This window comes from Megalobrama amblycephala, linkage group LG5, assembly GCF_018812025.1.
Source record: "Megalobrama amblycephala isolate DHTTF-2021 linkage group LG5, ASM1881202v1, whole genome shotgun sequence".
Classification (NCBI taxonomy): Eukaryota; Metazoa; Chordata; class Actinopteri; order Cypriniformes; family Xenocyprididae; genus Megalobrama; species Megalobrama amblycephala.
In genome coordinates, this window is record NC_063048.1 from 17,389,951 (window position 1) to 17,405,500 (window position 15,550).

General features: G+C 37.1%; 1 protein-coding gene across 1 annotated transcript in view; it reads left to right on the plus strand.

Moving 5' to 3' along the window:
* smyd3 (SET and MYND domain containing 3) overlaps nt 1-15,550 on the plus strand; it is a 240,256-nt gene that overhangs the window by 206,229 nt on the left and 18,477 nt on the right. Inside the window, exons 9-10 of the mRNA XM_048190903.1 lie at nt 5,464-5,551; nt 6,001-6,175. Coding sequence (XP_048046860.1) covers nt 5,464-5,551; nt 6,001-6,175 — 263 coding nt within the window. The remainder of the gene's footprint in view (nt 1-5,463; nt 5,552-6,000; nt 6,176-15,550) is intronic.

Below are 15,550 nucleotides of genomic sequence, written 5' to 3' on the forward strand. Positions count from 1 at the left end.
GGTCCAGAGCATTCTGGAGCAGGTTTTCATCAAGGATGTCTCTGTACATTGCTGCATTCATCTTTCCCTCGATCCTGACTAGTCTCCCAGTTCCTGCCGCTGAAAAACATTCCCACAGCATGATGTTACCACCACAATGCTTCACTGTAGGGATGGTATTGGCCAGGTGATGAGCGGTGCCTGGTTTCCTCCAGACATGACACTTGCTATTCAGGCCAAAGAGTTCAATCTTTGTTTCATCGGACCAGAGAATTTTGTTTCTCATAGTCTGAGAGTCCTTCAGGTGCCTTTTGGCAGACTCCAGGTAGGGTGTCATGTGCCTTTTACTGAGGAGTGACTTCCTTCTGCCTCTCTACCATACAGGCCTGATTGATGGAGTGCTGCAGAGATGGTAGTTCTTCTGGAAGGTTCTCCTCTCTCCACAGAGAAACGCTGGAGCTCTGTCAGAGTGACCATCTGGTTCTTGGTCACCTCCCTAACTAAAGCCCTTCTCCCCTGATTGCTCAGTTTGGCCGGGCGGCCCGCTCTAGGAAGAGTCCTGGTGGTTCCAAACTTCTTCCATTTACGGATGATGGAGGCCACTGTGCTGATTGGGACCTTCAATGCTGCAGAAATTTTTCTGTACCCTTCCCCAGATCTGTACCTCGATACAATCCTGTCTCGGAGGTCTACAGACAATTTCTTGGACTTCATGGCTTGGTTTGTTCTCTGATATTGTTAACTGTGGGGCCTTATATAGACTGGTGTGTGCCTTTCCAAATTATGTCCAATCAACTGAATTTACCACAGGTGGACCCAATTCAAGTTGTAGAAACATCTCAAGGATGATCTGTGGAAACAGGACACACCTGAGCTCAATTTTAAGTGTCATGGTAAAGGCTGTGAATACTTATGTACATGTGATTTTTTTTTTTTTCTTTCTTTTTTTTCTTTCTTTTTTTTTTTCTTTCTTTTGAATACATTTGCAAAGATTTCAAACAAATTTCTTTTACGTTGTCATTATGGGGTATTGTTTGTAGAATTGTGAGGAAAATAATGAATTTAATCCATTTTGGAATAAGGCTGTAGCATAACAAAATGTGGAAAAAGTAAAGCGCTGTGAATACTTTCCGGATGCACTGTAGGCCTGCACATGCTCATTTGCTCGTCTAGCCTGAAAAATAAGCTTTTTTTAATGCTATTTGAGCATAAGAAACAACATTTATGTGTCAGATTTTGTTGCTGATTTGAAATATGTTATTTAATTCTGAGTTTGCCAATCAGTTTGAGATTTCAGGATTTCCCCATTTAAAAAGATAGGACTTGGTCTTGGATGTCCGAAATAGCTGCCCGGAGGCGTTGCAACAGCCACAAGATATATATATATATATATATATATATATATATATATATATATATATATATATATATATATATATATATATATATATATATATATATATATATTAGTTATTCTTTCTGATAGATTTTTGTTCTACTTAAAACGTGCATGCTTTTTTTAGTGAATTAATCCACAACCCATTGCATAACAAAAAGGGAGGAATTTTTGACAGTTGTGCATGTTTTCTACATTCTTATGAGGTATACATTGTCGTCAGCAAAGTGCTTTTATGTGTAGTAGGACTATATGAAATAGGACGCATTTGCTAAAGCGTCAGACTTTCTGTCATGCTTTGTTCAGAGATCTTTTTGAACTTGGTGCTCTCTAATCAGTACTGTAATGAATAACATGATTATTGAATTTACACAATAATAAACAAAGTCTGAACCACCGTCTACAATTTGATTCCTGGCTCCCTCCCTGTAATTAGGCTGTTCACGTTAACAAGAAAATGGCTTTTTCATTGAAAAGGAGCAGCAAATAGAAAAGTTTTTGCATCCTGGACAGACCCCTTTGTGCAAGCAGCAATTAGATGTTTAATTTAATGCTTCAAAGCCATTTTATAATTATACAGATCTGACCAAAATGTAAAAGGGATTCTGACATCATGTGCAGGTAAAAGGACTGTTTTTGTCTGATGTCAAAACCTGAAGATGGTTTGGTGTGATTAACAAGTTGTAGCATGTTTGCCATGTTCAACAATAAGTGATTTCATGTGCAGTTTTCAGTTTTATTAATGATTCTGCTGTAGAAGCATAGCATTATGGTCCGGTCGAGACTTCAGGAAGTTAGTAGCACTCATTGACGGATAGCCTGCGGGTTTTTGGCCTCTCATGACATCCACATTTCGGTCAGCTTGCACTCTTCCTGATAAATAATTTATTAAGTTTGCATAGTTTGTATGGACTGAGTGCACTTGAACAAAAACATAAAAACTGGACACTTTGTACAGCTTTTTAATATGTTCTCTTGCCTTGAAGCTTGCGGGAACATATTTCTAAAACCAATACAGGATCTTTCTGAAATTGTAGATTTTGCATCTATTACGTGTAACGGCATAAATTTTAAGTTTGTCTTCTCACTTCAGTTTTTCTTCATTTAAGTGCAGTATTTTATGTTTGCTACTTGTTCGAGGTTGTAAATGCAAAGGTATGAAATGCTGTGGTCATGTCTTTATCACTTTTATAAGAAAAAGTTCTATATAGAACTTTGAAGCGTTCTTTTAGGTGCTTCATATATAGAACATTTTAGGGCTTCTCATCATGGGATCATTTTATGGATTTAGTTTTCATTAATTAAATTATTTATTTTAAATTGTAATAAAATTATAATTGTAATAAAATTGTAATTAAACTAAACAGCCTGTACAGATACTTCATCACTAGAAAAATTAAAATAACCATTCAAGGTGCCCTAGAATTAAAAATTGAATTTACCTCGGCATAGTTGAATAACAAGAGTTCAGTACATGGAAATGACATACAGTGAGTCTCAAACACCATTGTTTCCTCCTTCCAATGTAAATCTCATTTGTTTAAAAGACCTCCGAAAAACAGGCGAATCTCAACATAACACCGACTGTTATGTAACAGTCGGGCTCATTAATATGTACGCCCCCAATATTTGCATATGCCAGCCCATGATCAAGGCATTACACAAGGGCAGCCAGTATTAACGTCTGGATCTGTGCACAGCTGAATCATCAGACTAGGTAAGCAAGCAAGGACAACAGCAAAAAATGGCAGATGGAGCAATAATAACTGACATGATCCATGATAACATGATATTTTTAGTGATATTTGTAAACTTTCTTTCTAAATGTTTCGTTAGCATGTTGCTAATGTACTGTTAAATGTGGTTAAAGTTACCATTGTTTCATACCGTATTCACAGAGACAAGATTGCCGTTATTTTCATTTTTTAAACACTTGCAGTCTGTATAATTCATAAACACAACTTCATTCTTTATAAATCTCTCCAACAGTGTGTAATGTTAGCTTTAGCCATGGAGCAAAACCTCAAACTCATTCAGAATCAAATGTAAACATCCAAATAAATACCATACTTACGCGTTTAGACATGCTGCATGAACGAACACTTTGTAAAGATCCATTTTGAGGGTTATATTAGCTGTGTAAACTTTGTTTTTGCTGTTCAAGGCAAGCGCGAGCTCCGTGGGTGGGGAGCATGAGAATTTAAAGGAGCCGCAGTCTGAATCAGTGCACATTTAATGATGCCCCAAAATAGGCAGTTAAAAAAGTAATAAAAAAAAATCTATGGGGATATTTTGAGCTGAAACTTCACAGACACATTCAGGGGACACCTTAGACTTATATTACATCTTTTGAAACCGCGTTCTACGGCACCTTTAAGCATGTAAGTATCATGCAATCTTTTAAGATGTTTCTCCATATACAGAACCTTTTTGGCATAAAGTTTAACATTTTAAATCATTTTAAAAGAACTTTTTTATAAGAGTGTATTATGTAGTTAAAGATTATTTTAGAAGCCATCAGGAGGCACTTGTTGGAAGAATGTTAATTTACCGTATACCATAGTCTGGTTTTGTAAAGGTAAAATGCTTTTTGCATTTTTTTTTGGGATGATACCATGTTGATAATACAATAGTACTTTTTTTAAAGTATCTTATAGCACCAGAGAGTAAACTTACAGAACCATGGTGTATAAATATGGTTATCAGAGAATCCCAAGATACATATCAAATCACCATAGTATTACCATCTGTTATTAAATTGTGTGTGTGTGCGCGTGTGTGCGTGTGTGTGTGTGTGCGTGTGTGTGCGTGCGTGCTCAGGCAGTCAGTGTAATGTCAGCAGTGTGACTGTTCACCTGTGATACAACACATGGCTTTGATGTCTCAGAGGCACTTATATGTGTATCCCCAGGGGCAACACACACACACACACACACACACACACACACACACACAAATCTCTCTGCAGGGATTTGAGTGTCTGACAGACCCCCCTATGGCTCTGACTTGTCATCACACTTATCCTGAAATAAAGTTGCCCTCTCAGAAACAAGCCCTTTCAGTTTTCACTGCTCTGTAATCCTGACAGCTTCTCTCATTCTCCTTTTTAATGTTTTTTGTTGTTTTGTAGGTACAAAGTTCTTTGATGTTTGATGACCTACACACAAATTTGAACTATAATTCAGTAAAAGTCAAGCGTATTTGGTCAAATATAACTTTGATAGCTTCAGTTCTAATATAGGTTCATTTCAGCGTACAGAAAATTTGAACCAGAATTGTAAATTGTTTTACAGTGTAGAATTTTGTCAAGATGTAATGCGTAAATATAAATAAATATTTGTTAATAATTAAGTTTAAAAAATCACTTTTGATTGACTTTATCTATTGATTCATATTTAGTTTGTTGTTGATTTATAATGTGATTTTTCTCAAAATCATATAATAAGTTAGATGTATATAAAGGAATATAATTTAATTTTAAATTTAAGACATTTATAAATAAATAAATAATATTTAAATGCATTTTAAAACAAAATGTAAATGAATTTACAATACAATTTAAATATAAATAAATATTCTAAATTTATATAGTTAATAGTTATTCCCACCTAATAAGGGTGTAAATAAATAAATACGTACTTGCGTACGTACATTTTTTTTTTTTTTTTTTTTAATCAACTTTTGATTGAGATTGTCTGTTGATTCCTACATGGAATAGTATATTATTTTTTAAAACCTACTAGATTTTTTAAAATCACATATCTACTGTATGACAGATTAATAAATATAATTACAAATTATAAAATGCATTTATAAAGTAAATAAATAATATTTAAATATGTCTAAAATATATATAAAATATATAAATATATATATATATATATATATATATATATATATATATATATATATATATATATATATATATATATATATATATTTTTTTTTTTTTTTTTTTTTTTTTTTTAAGCAACCATTAGTTTACCTTGTCCATTGTCTCATATGTGCAGTGTTGTCATTTTTGTTATTGCTTCGGTTCAATCAGGAACTGCTTAAAATGATTTTATATGACATTATTTTGTGAACAGGATTGTGACATGCTGGCTGGAGAGACGACAGCGTGGACATCCTTAAGAGACGCCATCCTTCACCTGGAGCAGCTTCAGTCGGACCAGCGTATCCTTCACAGTTGAATCGAAGGATATTACGATGTCTGACGGTGGGCGTTACACTGACTGTATCTCAGGGTTTAGTTGGGTGAAGTGATCTAGCCTGTAGCGGTTTTGCTTCGGAAACAACTGCTAGACTCTGCAAACTAAGCCCGATACTGTAGTCATATCATTTTCCAAAAGATTGGAGTGAAAGGTGTGAGAGTAAAGCTGTCAGTTCTGTCTAGCTCTCTTGCTTTCACCCCTTGGACACGCGTCTGATGTATAAAAGAAAATGCAGGCTGTCTTCCTGCTGAAATAACAAGCATAGATTGCATTTTGGATTCTGTGTGCCAGTGTCTCCACCAGGCTTCCTAACTGGCTTAACCAGCCAGACTTTCTTGGTCTTAGCTACTGTAGTTTTTGTAATACAGCCCTGCTTCTGTTTAATTGTGTCCTCAACTGTTTAATCAAAAGACTGGGAGGAGTTGCTGAAAGAGAGCCAAGCTCTTTTGCACAGATATGCAGATGTCATCCCGGACAGGAACATCTATGTGCTCAGGCTGCTGGATCTGGCCATGGATGCTTGCATTAGCCTGGACGAGTATGAGACGGCACTGGAGTACGGCAATAGGGCTCTGGGACCTTACAAGTGAGTGTGTGCCTCTAAAAGGTTTGTGTTCTGTGCCTTCACTGACAGATTTTCCTGGTAAATCTCCATGGAATACACCGCCATCAAATCTATAAAAGTCCCATTAGAACTGTGACTCACACAGACTCGCTCATGTCTGAAGAACAAAAACAGACAAGTGCAGCTTTTAGTTCATAGAACTAAACATTAGACAGTATTGAAGAATAGATCCTCGTTGTGCTATTTATTTCATTGCTAATAATAGCGTTTATTTAGTGGAATTTTTATGTAAGCCTTGTCAGTCTCATTTATTTACAATTTTTATTTGAGTGTTGGTTATTAAATAAAAATGATTCATTAATTAATAAATGTTTTTGCTTTTGGCTTTGGTTTTCGCTAATTGGAAACTTTTCAGTTTTTCAGGAAAAAATCATTACTTTTCTAGATTTCTATTCCAGTTAAAAGTTTGTTCACCCAAAAATGAAAATTATCCCATGATTTACTCACCTTCAAGCCATCCTATGTGTATATGACTATTTTATTTCCGACGAACACTATCGGATATATATTTAAAAATATCCTTGCTTCTCTAAGCTTTTTTATGGTTTTTGAAGCCAAAAAAAATGCATCCATCCATCATAAAAGTAATCCATATGGCTCCAGGGGGTTAAAGGGATAGTTCACCCAAAAATTAAAATTTGATGTTTATCTGCTTACCCCCAGGGCATCCAAGATGTAGGTGTCTTTGTTTCTTCAGTAGAACACAAATGATGATTTTTAACTCCAACCGTTGCTGTCTCTCAGTCAAATAATGCTAGTGGATGGGAACTTCTACAATAACAGTAAATAAAACTTGCTTAGACAAGTCCAAATTAAACCCTGCAGCTCGTGACGACACATTGATGACAAGAAACGATCGGTTTGTGCAAGAAACCGAACAGTATTTATATCATTTTTTACCTCTAATACACCACTATGTCCAACGGCATTCATCACTCAATTCGTTTGGTCTGATCACGCTCTGACAACGGCAGTGATGTCTCGCTCTCATTGAAGTATATGCGCGAGACATCACTGCTGCTGTCAGAGCGCGATCAGACCAAACGAATCGAGTCATGAACGGAGTTGGACATAGTGGTGTATTAGAGGTAAAAAATGATATAAATACTGTTCGGTTTCTCGCACAAACCGATCGTTTCTTGTCTTAGGACATCAATGTGTCGTCACGAGCCGCAGGGTTTAATTTGGACTTGTCTGTCATGTTTTATTTACTCTTATAGTCCAAGTTCCCGCTGACTTGCATTATACCACTGACAGACGGCAGCGGCTGGAGTTAAAAATCATCATTTGTGTTCTACTGAAGAAACAAAGTCACCTACATCTTGGATGCTCTGGGGGTAAGCAGATAAACATCAAATTTTCATTTTTGGGTGAACTATCCCTTTAAAGGTACAATTTGTAAGATATTTGCAGTAAAATATCCAAAAACCACTAGGCTAGTGTTATATATTTTGTCCAGCTGATTACTAACAATATCTCTAATGTTTTCAACTACTTGTAAATCATGAGAAAATTCCCATTCTAAACAGTGACACGGGGCAGTAACCCTTTGTTACCGCCTTTACTGACGTAGAAACCACATGACAACAGTGTCGTGGACAAATGCGGAAGTAGTGTCTAGCGTCCAGCAAACCACTAGCTTGCTTCAAGCAGTTCCTTATTTACTTCTTGCACGTTTTATGGTGCATTGTGTTACTTATTTATGGAACATAATTACTGTTTACCATCTGCCGCTGGTTCTGTCGACAAGGACGGCTCCCGTAAACGTAAGCGTACGGGCCAACCAAACGACCCAAGAAGAGTTTGGGACAAGAGGAGAGAAAGAGCAAGGATCAATATCGGTGTTGCATTTTCTAGATGGAGAGAGCTTTGCGACAAACTTCACCTAGAAAGAGATGCCGATCTCGCTTGTGTTTTACTCGACAGGTGAGTTGTTTTGATTCGTATCTTTACAGAAAACATATGCCATTATAACGATCAACACGATTAGTATTATGGGGCATACACGCCAAACGCGGGGCATCGCGTCTCTAGACGTGTCTGGTCCATAGTTTATACATTTATAAAACTTTACCTCATCCGTTAAGTCCATGATTTATCTTTCCGTCTGATTGATGGCCGTCAGCGGTTGGGTAGAAGACAACAAATCCCATCATTCCACGCACCTTCTTAGCGTCATCAAACCACGCGATTGTTATTGTTTTGGTAGTGCGCCCTCAAGTGGCAGGTCCTACAAATTGTACCTTTAATAAAGGCCTTCTGAAGCAAAGCGATTGGTTTTTGTAAGACAAATATCCATATTTAAAACTTTATTAACTATAATAACTAGCTTCCAGGAGATGGTCTTACACGTTGATTTGCGGTGGAAGAGTAACCTCTGACCCGACACACGGCACAATGACGAACGCGGAATCACAGAGGATATACCAAAGCAAAACAGTGGCCAAAAGTTGGAAGTCTAAAACGATAATTTTTAAAGATAAATGTCGGAGGATTTCGATATAAGAGAAGAGAAGAGGAGCTTGAGTTTGTTGCCCAGTCCTATTTTTTTTTTAACTACAAGAGAAGTCTAACCTTACGCTACTTCTACATCATACATCGCGTCAGGGGTTTCTCATGTGGCGCAAATCGACTTGCACAGTATGTGTACAGTCGTCCGCCAACTAACCCTTTAAATGCTGTTCTTCAAACTTTTTGTTAATGAAAGAATCCTGAATTTCATTGATAATAAGATGTTTCTTGAGCAGAAAATCAGCATATTAGAATGATTTCTGAAGAATCATGTGACACTGAAGACTGGAGTAATGATGCTGAAATTCATCTTTGCCTTTACAGAAAAAAATACAACATATTCAAATAGATAACAGCTATTTTAAATAGTAATATTTCACAATATTACCATTTTTACTGTATTTTTGATCAAATAAATGCAGCCTTGAATAAAACAATAAAAAAATCATACTGACCTCAAACTTTTGAACTGTAGTCAAACTATTTGCTTGTACATCCTACTAGAATACAGTATGTTGCCCACCCTTATACCACAGTTTTTTTTTTTTTCTGTAACCTTTATCAAAAAAGCTTGTTTAGCTGTGTTTAAATGGAACAAATGGATCAATTTAGGAAAGGGCAGACCCCAGGTGACATGCACTGCAGGACGGTATTCATCACCAACTACCACTGAATCAATGTGCAAGACACCAGTCGTAGTTTTGTGCACAGTAGCCACTATAGGACTTCCCGTGAGACGTGTAGAACAGGAAACTCTAACAGGCCGATGGACACTGTTCTTCTTCTAAAGCAGGCATTTGTTGGTGTAGTCAAGTAAAACCGAAGATCTTCTGTAGGAGGTTTGGGACTCTTCTATTGTGGTATTTCGTTTGTGGTTTTTGGAAAAAGCTGTTTGGAAAGGTCTCTTTCCTCTAGTGCTGAGAATAATACATACCTTCAGGCTAAACGCAAAGAGATTATTGACTTCGAGCTCCTGCAGATGTCAATTTGTAGCGGCAGTAGACCTCCAGTGATTTCCACTAAACCCAAATGTGAACAGTAAAGAAACAGACGGATCAGAGCTTCAGAGGCATTGGACCTTAGAAAAAGGTGAAATTACCCAACAGCTTTTCCCCTGTCAAAGGAAGAAAATATGAATATGGTTGTTATTTTTCTCCTGCACTGGATTACGTCTTCCCATGTCAGCTCGTGCAAAGCATGAATACGTTTTTATATTTCCTGTTGGATTCTTATTCTCCAGCTTTATACTGCGACTGATTAATGTTTATGGTGCCGAGGGAGGGCCGCCAATGCAAGGAAAAGGAAAAATGCTGCTAAAACAGCTCTTTAAATACGGAATTGACATTGAGATTGATGGTTGCCAGTGTCGCCGCAGTTTCTGCTGTTAGCACAACAAGATAAACGCACATTTTAAAGAAAGATAAATGCTGCACACAAGAATATTTCAATCATTTGGTCATTTTCTTTGCATATCCTTCATGTGCTGATAATTGCCGCTTTCACAATGATTTCTGTCTTCGCCAAAGAGAATCTAAGGCTGATATCTGCTACCCAAAGAGGTTTATATACTGAAATACTATACTACTAATAATACGTTAAACTGATCGAAAGTGACAGTATAGACATAATGTTACAAAAGATTTCAGTTTCAAATAAATTCTGTTCATTTGAACGTTCTATTCACCAAAGAATCCACACACAAAAAATCCACAAATAAGCAGCACAACTGTTTTTAACATTGATAATAATAAGAAATGTGTCTAATGAGCATCAAATCAGCATATTAAAATGATTTCTGAAGGATCATGTGACACTGAAGACTGGATTAATGATGCTGAAAATTCAGCTTTGCCATCACAGGAAAACGTTACATTTTAAAGGTGCCCTAGAATTAAAAATTTAATTATTATTGGCATAGTTAAATAACAAGAGTTCAGTACATGGAAATGACATATGTTGAGTCTCAAACACCATTGTTTCCTCCTCCTTATATAAATCTCATTTGTTGAAAAGACCTCCGAAGAACAGGCGAATCTCAACATAACACCGACTGTTACGTAACAGTCGGGATCATTAATATGTACGCCCCCAATATTTGCATATGCCAGCCCATGTTCAAGCATTAGACAAGGGTAGCCAGTATTAACGTCTGGAAGTGCACAGCTGAATCATCAGACTAGGTAAGCAAGCAAGGACAACAGCGAAAAATGGCAGATGGAGCAATAATAACTGACATGATCCATGATTACATGATATTTTTAGTGATATTTGTAAATTGTCTTTCTAAATGTTTTGTTAGCATGTTGCTAATGTACTGTTAAATGTGGTTAAAGTTACCATTGTTTATATTCACAGAGACAAGAGCCGACACTTGCAGTCTGTATAATTCATAAACACAACTTCATTCTTTATAAATCTCTCCAACAGTGTGTAATGTTAGCTTTAGCCACTGAGCAAAACCTCAAACTCATTCAGAATCAAATGTACATCCAAATAACATCCAAATAAATACAATACTCACATAATCCGACGCATGCATGCAGTATGCATGACGAACACTTTGTAAAGATCCATTTTGAGAGTTATATTAGCTGTGTAAACTTTGTTTATGTACTGTTTAAGGCAAGCGCGATCTCCGGGGGCGGAGAGCGCGAGCATTTAAAGGGGCCGCAGCATGAATCGGCGCATTTCTAATTATGCCCCAAAATAGGCAGTTAAAAAAATTAATAAAAAAAAAAAATCTATGGGGTATTTTGAGCTGAAACTTCACAGGCACATTCAGGGGACACCTTAGACTTAAATTACATCTTGTGAAAAAACATTCGATGACACCTTTAAAATATAGTGATATAGTAAACAGTTATTTTAAATTATTATAATATTTCACAACATTACTGTTTTTTGATCAACTAATTGCAGCCTCGGTAAGCGTAAGAGACTTTCAAAAACATTAAAATATCTTACCGAACCCAAACTTTTGAAAAGTAGTAGCTTGTACATAAATGTCTGTTTTGTCAGATTGCTGCAACTTATCAATTGCCAGCAATGAAGAAAAAGCTTTTTGCAAATGTTATTTTAACAGAAGACATTACAGACATAATGTCCATAGACCAGAGCAAAAGTTTCCAGCTGTGCCTTTTTTCCCCCTTTAATTCATTATCATTGCACATGCCCTCTTTATTTGCTTGAAAATGGGGTTTAAAAGTCATCAGGAGTCATAATCCGTCAAACATTTGGGCAGAAAATCAGTAAAACTTACAACAAGGCTGTGAAAACGGTTTTGTTTAAGTGACAGCTCCAGTCATCACGTAACACCCGGCTTCATGACATTCCATTACAGCTTGATTCAGTATTCGTCATGCGCTTTTGTTCTGCGTTTCAAAATTGTGAGGTTCATTATTGGCCTTGTCTGGGATCCCAAATTATTTCTGGAATTGGCTCGTCTTGTGTTAGCTGTGTGAATGCTTTCTGAACAGGCAATTATTAGAAGTGGTCCTGCCCCCCTCCTCTTGTCACTGAGGCTTCAAGAGGTTTTGAAAGAGATACTAGCAGAGCGACCACCTGACAAAGCAATAATAGATCCTTCACATCACGAGAGAGCTTGAACGACCTTACACACTTCTCAACTCAGGAAGAAAATTTAATTTGGTTACCTTAAGAAACTTTTAAAAAATTGTTTTCTATTAATGCTATGATTTATTTTCAACGAAACTGGATCCTGTTCTACTTGTTGCATATTAACTAAGGTCACTGCTGGCTGTTGCAAGATAAATAGACATTTATTTATGCTCCAATTCTATTCAGTCAGGCAGTTTAGTGAGAGCCAGTGAATTGTTTTAATTGCCCAAGTGCTTAATATATACCAAGTCATTCATTAGTGCATGCTGTTTATAGCCAGTCTTTTTCACAATAATTAATTTGATTATAAAATTAGCATTGCGGCTTCTCATTACTCATGTATGATGATGCTTTGCATTTCACTTTGAACTTATTCAGTCTTTTAAACCTTGACTCAGTGATATTCAATGACTTGACAGCTTACATAGTGGGTGATAAGTTTGATTTACGTATTTCGTTTTCAGGGACCGAAGCATAGCCAAAAGAAATCATAAATTGCCAAATAATGCTCAGATGTTTCTCATTGGCAGGTATGGGCATAGTTTTTTTTATATGAAAAATCTATGGCATAAACTATGGCATACATCCATAGTTTTTTTTTATTTTATTTTTTTAATGCCCAACTTTTTAGTACTTTCTCCAGGTGTTTTTAATTAAGCAGAAGATGTGCACCCAGAGAGAAGTGTTTTTTATAATATTCTATGGATTTCACTCCTATCACTTGTGTTTATCAAGTTAAATTCACACTTACACTGCATCCATCAATTCAAACACATCACAGGTTTCAGTACCAGTTGTTCAGCCTGGAAGCACAAACTATGTGCATTCTCACATCCAGGTGACTGTGACTATCAATAGCTCAACCACAGTTAGCTCATTAACAAAACATTACAGTGTGATTTTTTTTTTTTTTTTTTTTTTTTTTTTTAATTCCTGCCATTCAGTCATGCAGAGTGGATACGTGGCTTTCTATCTATCCTTTATCTATCTAGAAGATAAAGTGACCTTTAACTCAACTTTAACTTAAAAAATCTTTATTTTTGCATAGTTTTTTCAGGAAATACTTTTTTTAACTTAAAGGGTTAGTTCACCCAAAAATGAAAATTATGTCATTAATGACTCACCCTCATGTCAAGACCTCCGTTCATCTTCGGAACACAGTTTAAGATATTTTAGATTTAGTCCGAGAGCTTTCTGTCCCTCCATTGAAAGTGTAGGTACTAGGGCTGCACGATATATCGCATGAGATTGTCACGCGCATTTCGTCAGTAAAGCCGGTTCCCTGATTACCGCTAAATCGCCATCACCTGCTTTCAAATGGAGCACCATTTAATAGACAGAGCCGTAGATCACTGAAAAGCCACGCAATATCACGTTCATATCGCAGATGAATCACCTTCGATAATGAACGCGATATTGTGTGGCTTTTCAGTGATCTACGGCTCTGTCTATTAAATGCCGCTCCATTTGAAAGCAGGTGATGGCGATTTAGCGGTAATCAGGGAACCGGCTTTACTGACGAAATGCGCGTGACAATCTCATGCGATATATCGTGCAGCCCTAGTAGGTACAGTAGACTGTCCATGTCCAGAAAGGTAATAAAAACATCATCAAAGTAGTCCATGTGACATCAGTGGGTTAGTTAGAAGTTTTTGAAGCATCTAAAATACATTTTGGTCCAAAAATAACAAAAACTACAACTTTATTCAGCATTGTATTCTCTTCCGGGTCTGTTGTCAATCCGGGTTCACGACTCGGGTTCAGTGAACCGCAGCTCACTGCTGACGTAAGACGCTGCTGACGTGTTATATGGTGCGCTATAGTTTCGTTTACAGTCTGAGGGAGACGCACGCTGTATTCAAGCTATTTTTTAAAATGGTGCGTAAGTGTGCATGTTGCGGATGTCCTAATCGCCAAAAACAACGATGTAAAAGTGCATTGCCAACGCCGACAGATGAAAGGATTCAGTGGAATCAATTCATTGGAATCAATTCAATGGAAAGGATTCTGGAAGAGAATACAATGCTGAATTAAAGCTACAAGCAGCGATGAAAGGGCCCTCGCACCCGGGCTCACCGCCACCCGTTGGCCTGAGGAAAACAGAGAACAGTGGGCGACATGCATGTGAGCGAGTAAATACAGGAGAATTATGGCAAAATCATGTAAAAGTGCCACACTTCCTGCTGCCAACAGGTGGCGCTATAGCTAACTGAATATTGTCATATAGATGTCTTCAGGTCAGGACTCTAATAAAACATGTGAAGTTTGGGGCAGATCAGACATTGTATGCCCGAGTTACAACAACTTCCTGTTTCATGGTGAAACATCGAAATTTGCCAGGCCGCCACGGACACGCCCTTCAGCAAAAACTCTAGATCTTCGCAATTTAACGTCTCAAAGGCCTTTAGATTAGACTGACCAAATATGATGTTGATCTGGTTAAAGCTCTAGGAGGAGTTTGTTAAAGTACAACATCTGGAAATGGCAAAAGCTGCACAAATTTTGCAAAGAAAATTCGAAACATCTGACTTCCTGTATGTTTTCAGATTTCACTCCAAGAGACTTTTTTGTAGGTATTGGGCTGTTAGATGTGTTTACCAAATTTCATACCTGTACGTGAAACGTAGTGTCAGGGGCACTTAGTTGAAATTTTTTAGGTGGCGCTATCGAGCCATTTTGCCACACTTAATTCTGAAACCCATATCAGACGTAAATTTTCACCACTTCTGACGCATCTGCAAAGTTTCATGAGTTTTTGAGTATGTTTCGGCCCTCAAAAAAGTGATTCACCTTACATGGCGAAACATCAGACTTTGTCAGTCACCACGGACACGCCCTTCAACAAAAACTCAAGATCTTTGCAATTTAACATCTCAAAGGCCTTAAGATTAGACTGGCCATATATGATGTTGATCTGGTTTAATCTTTATGAGGAGTTAATCACAGTGTAAAACATGTCATTTCCTGTTGCCCCCAGGTGGCGCTATGACTGTAACTGAATATTGTCATAGAGCTGTCTTCAGGTCAGGACTCTAATAAAACATGTGAAGTTTGGGGCAGATCAGACATTGTATGCCTGAGTTACAACAACTTCCTGTTTCATGGCGAAACATCAAACTTTGCCAGGTCGCCACGGACACGCCCTTCAGCAAAAACTCTAGATCTTCGCAATTTAACGTCTCAAAGGCCTTTAGATTAGACTGATCA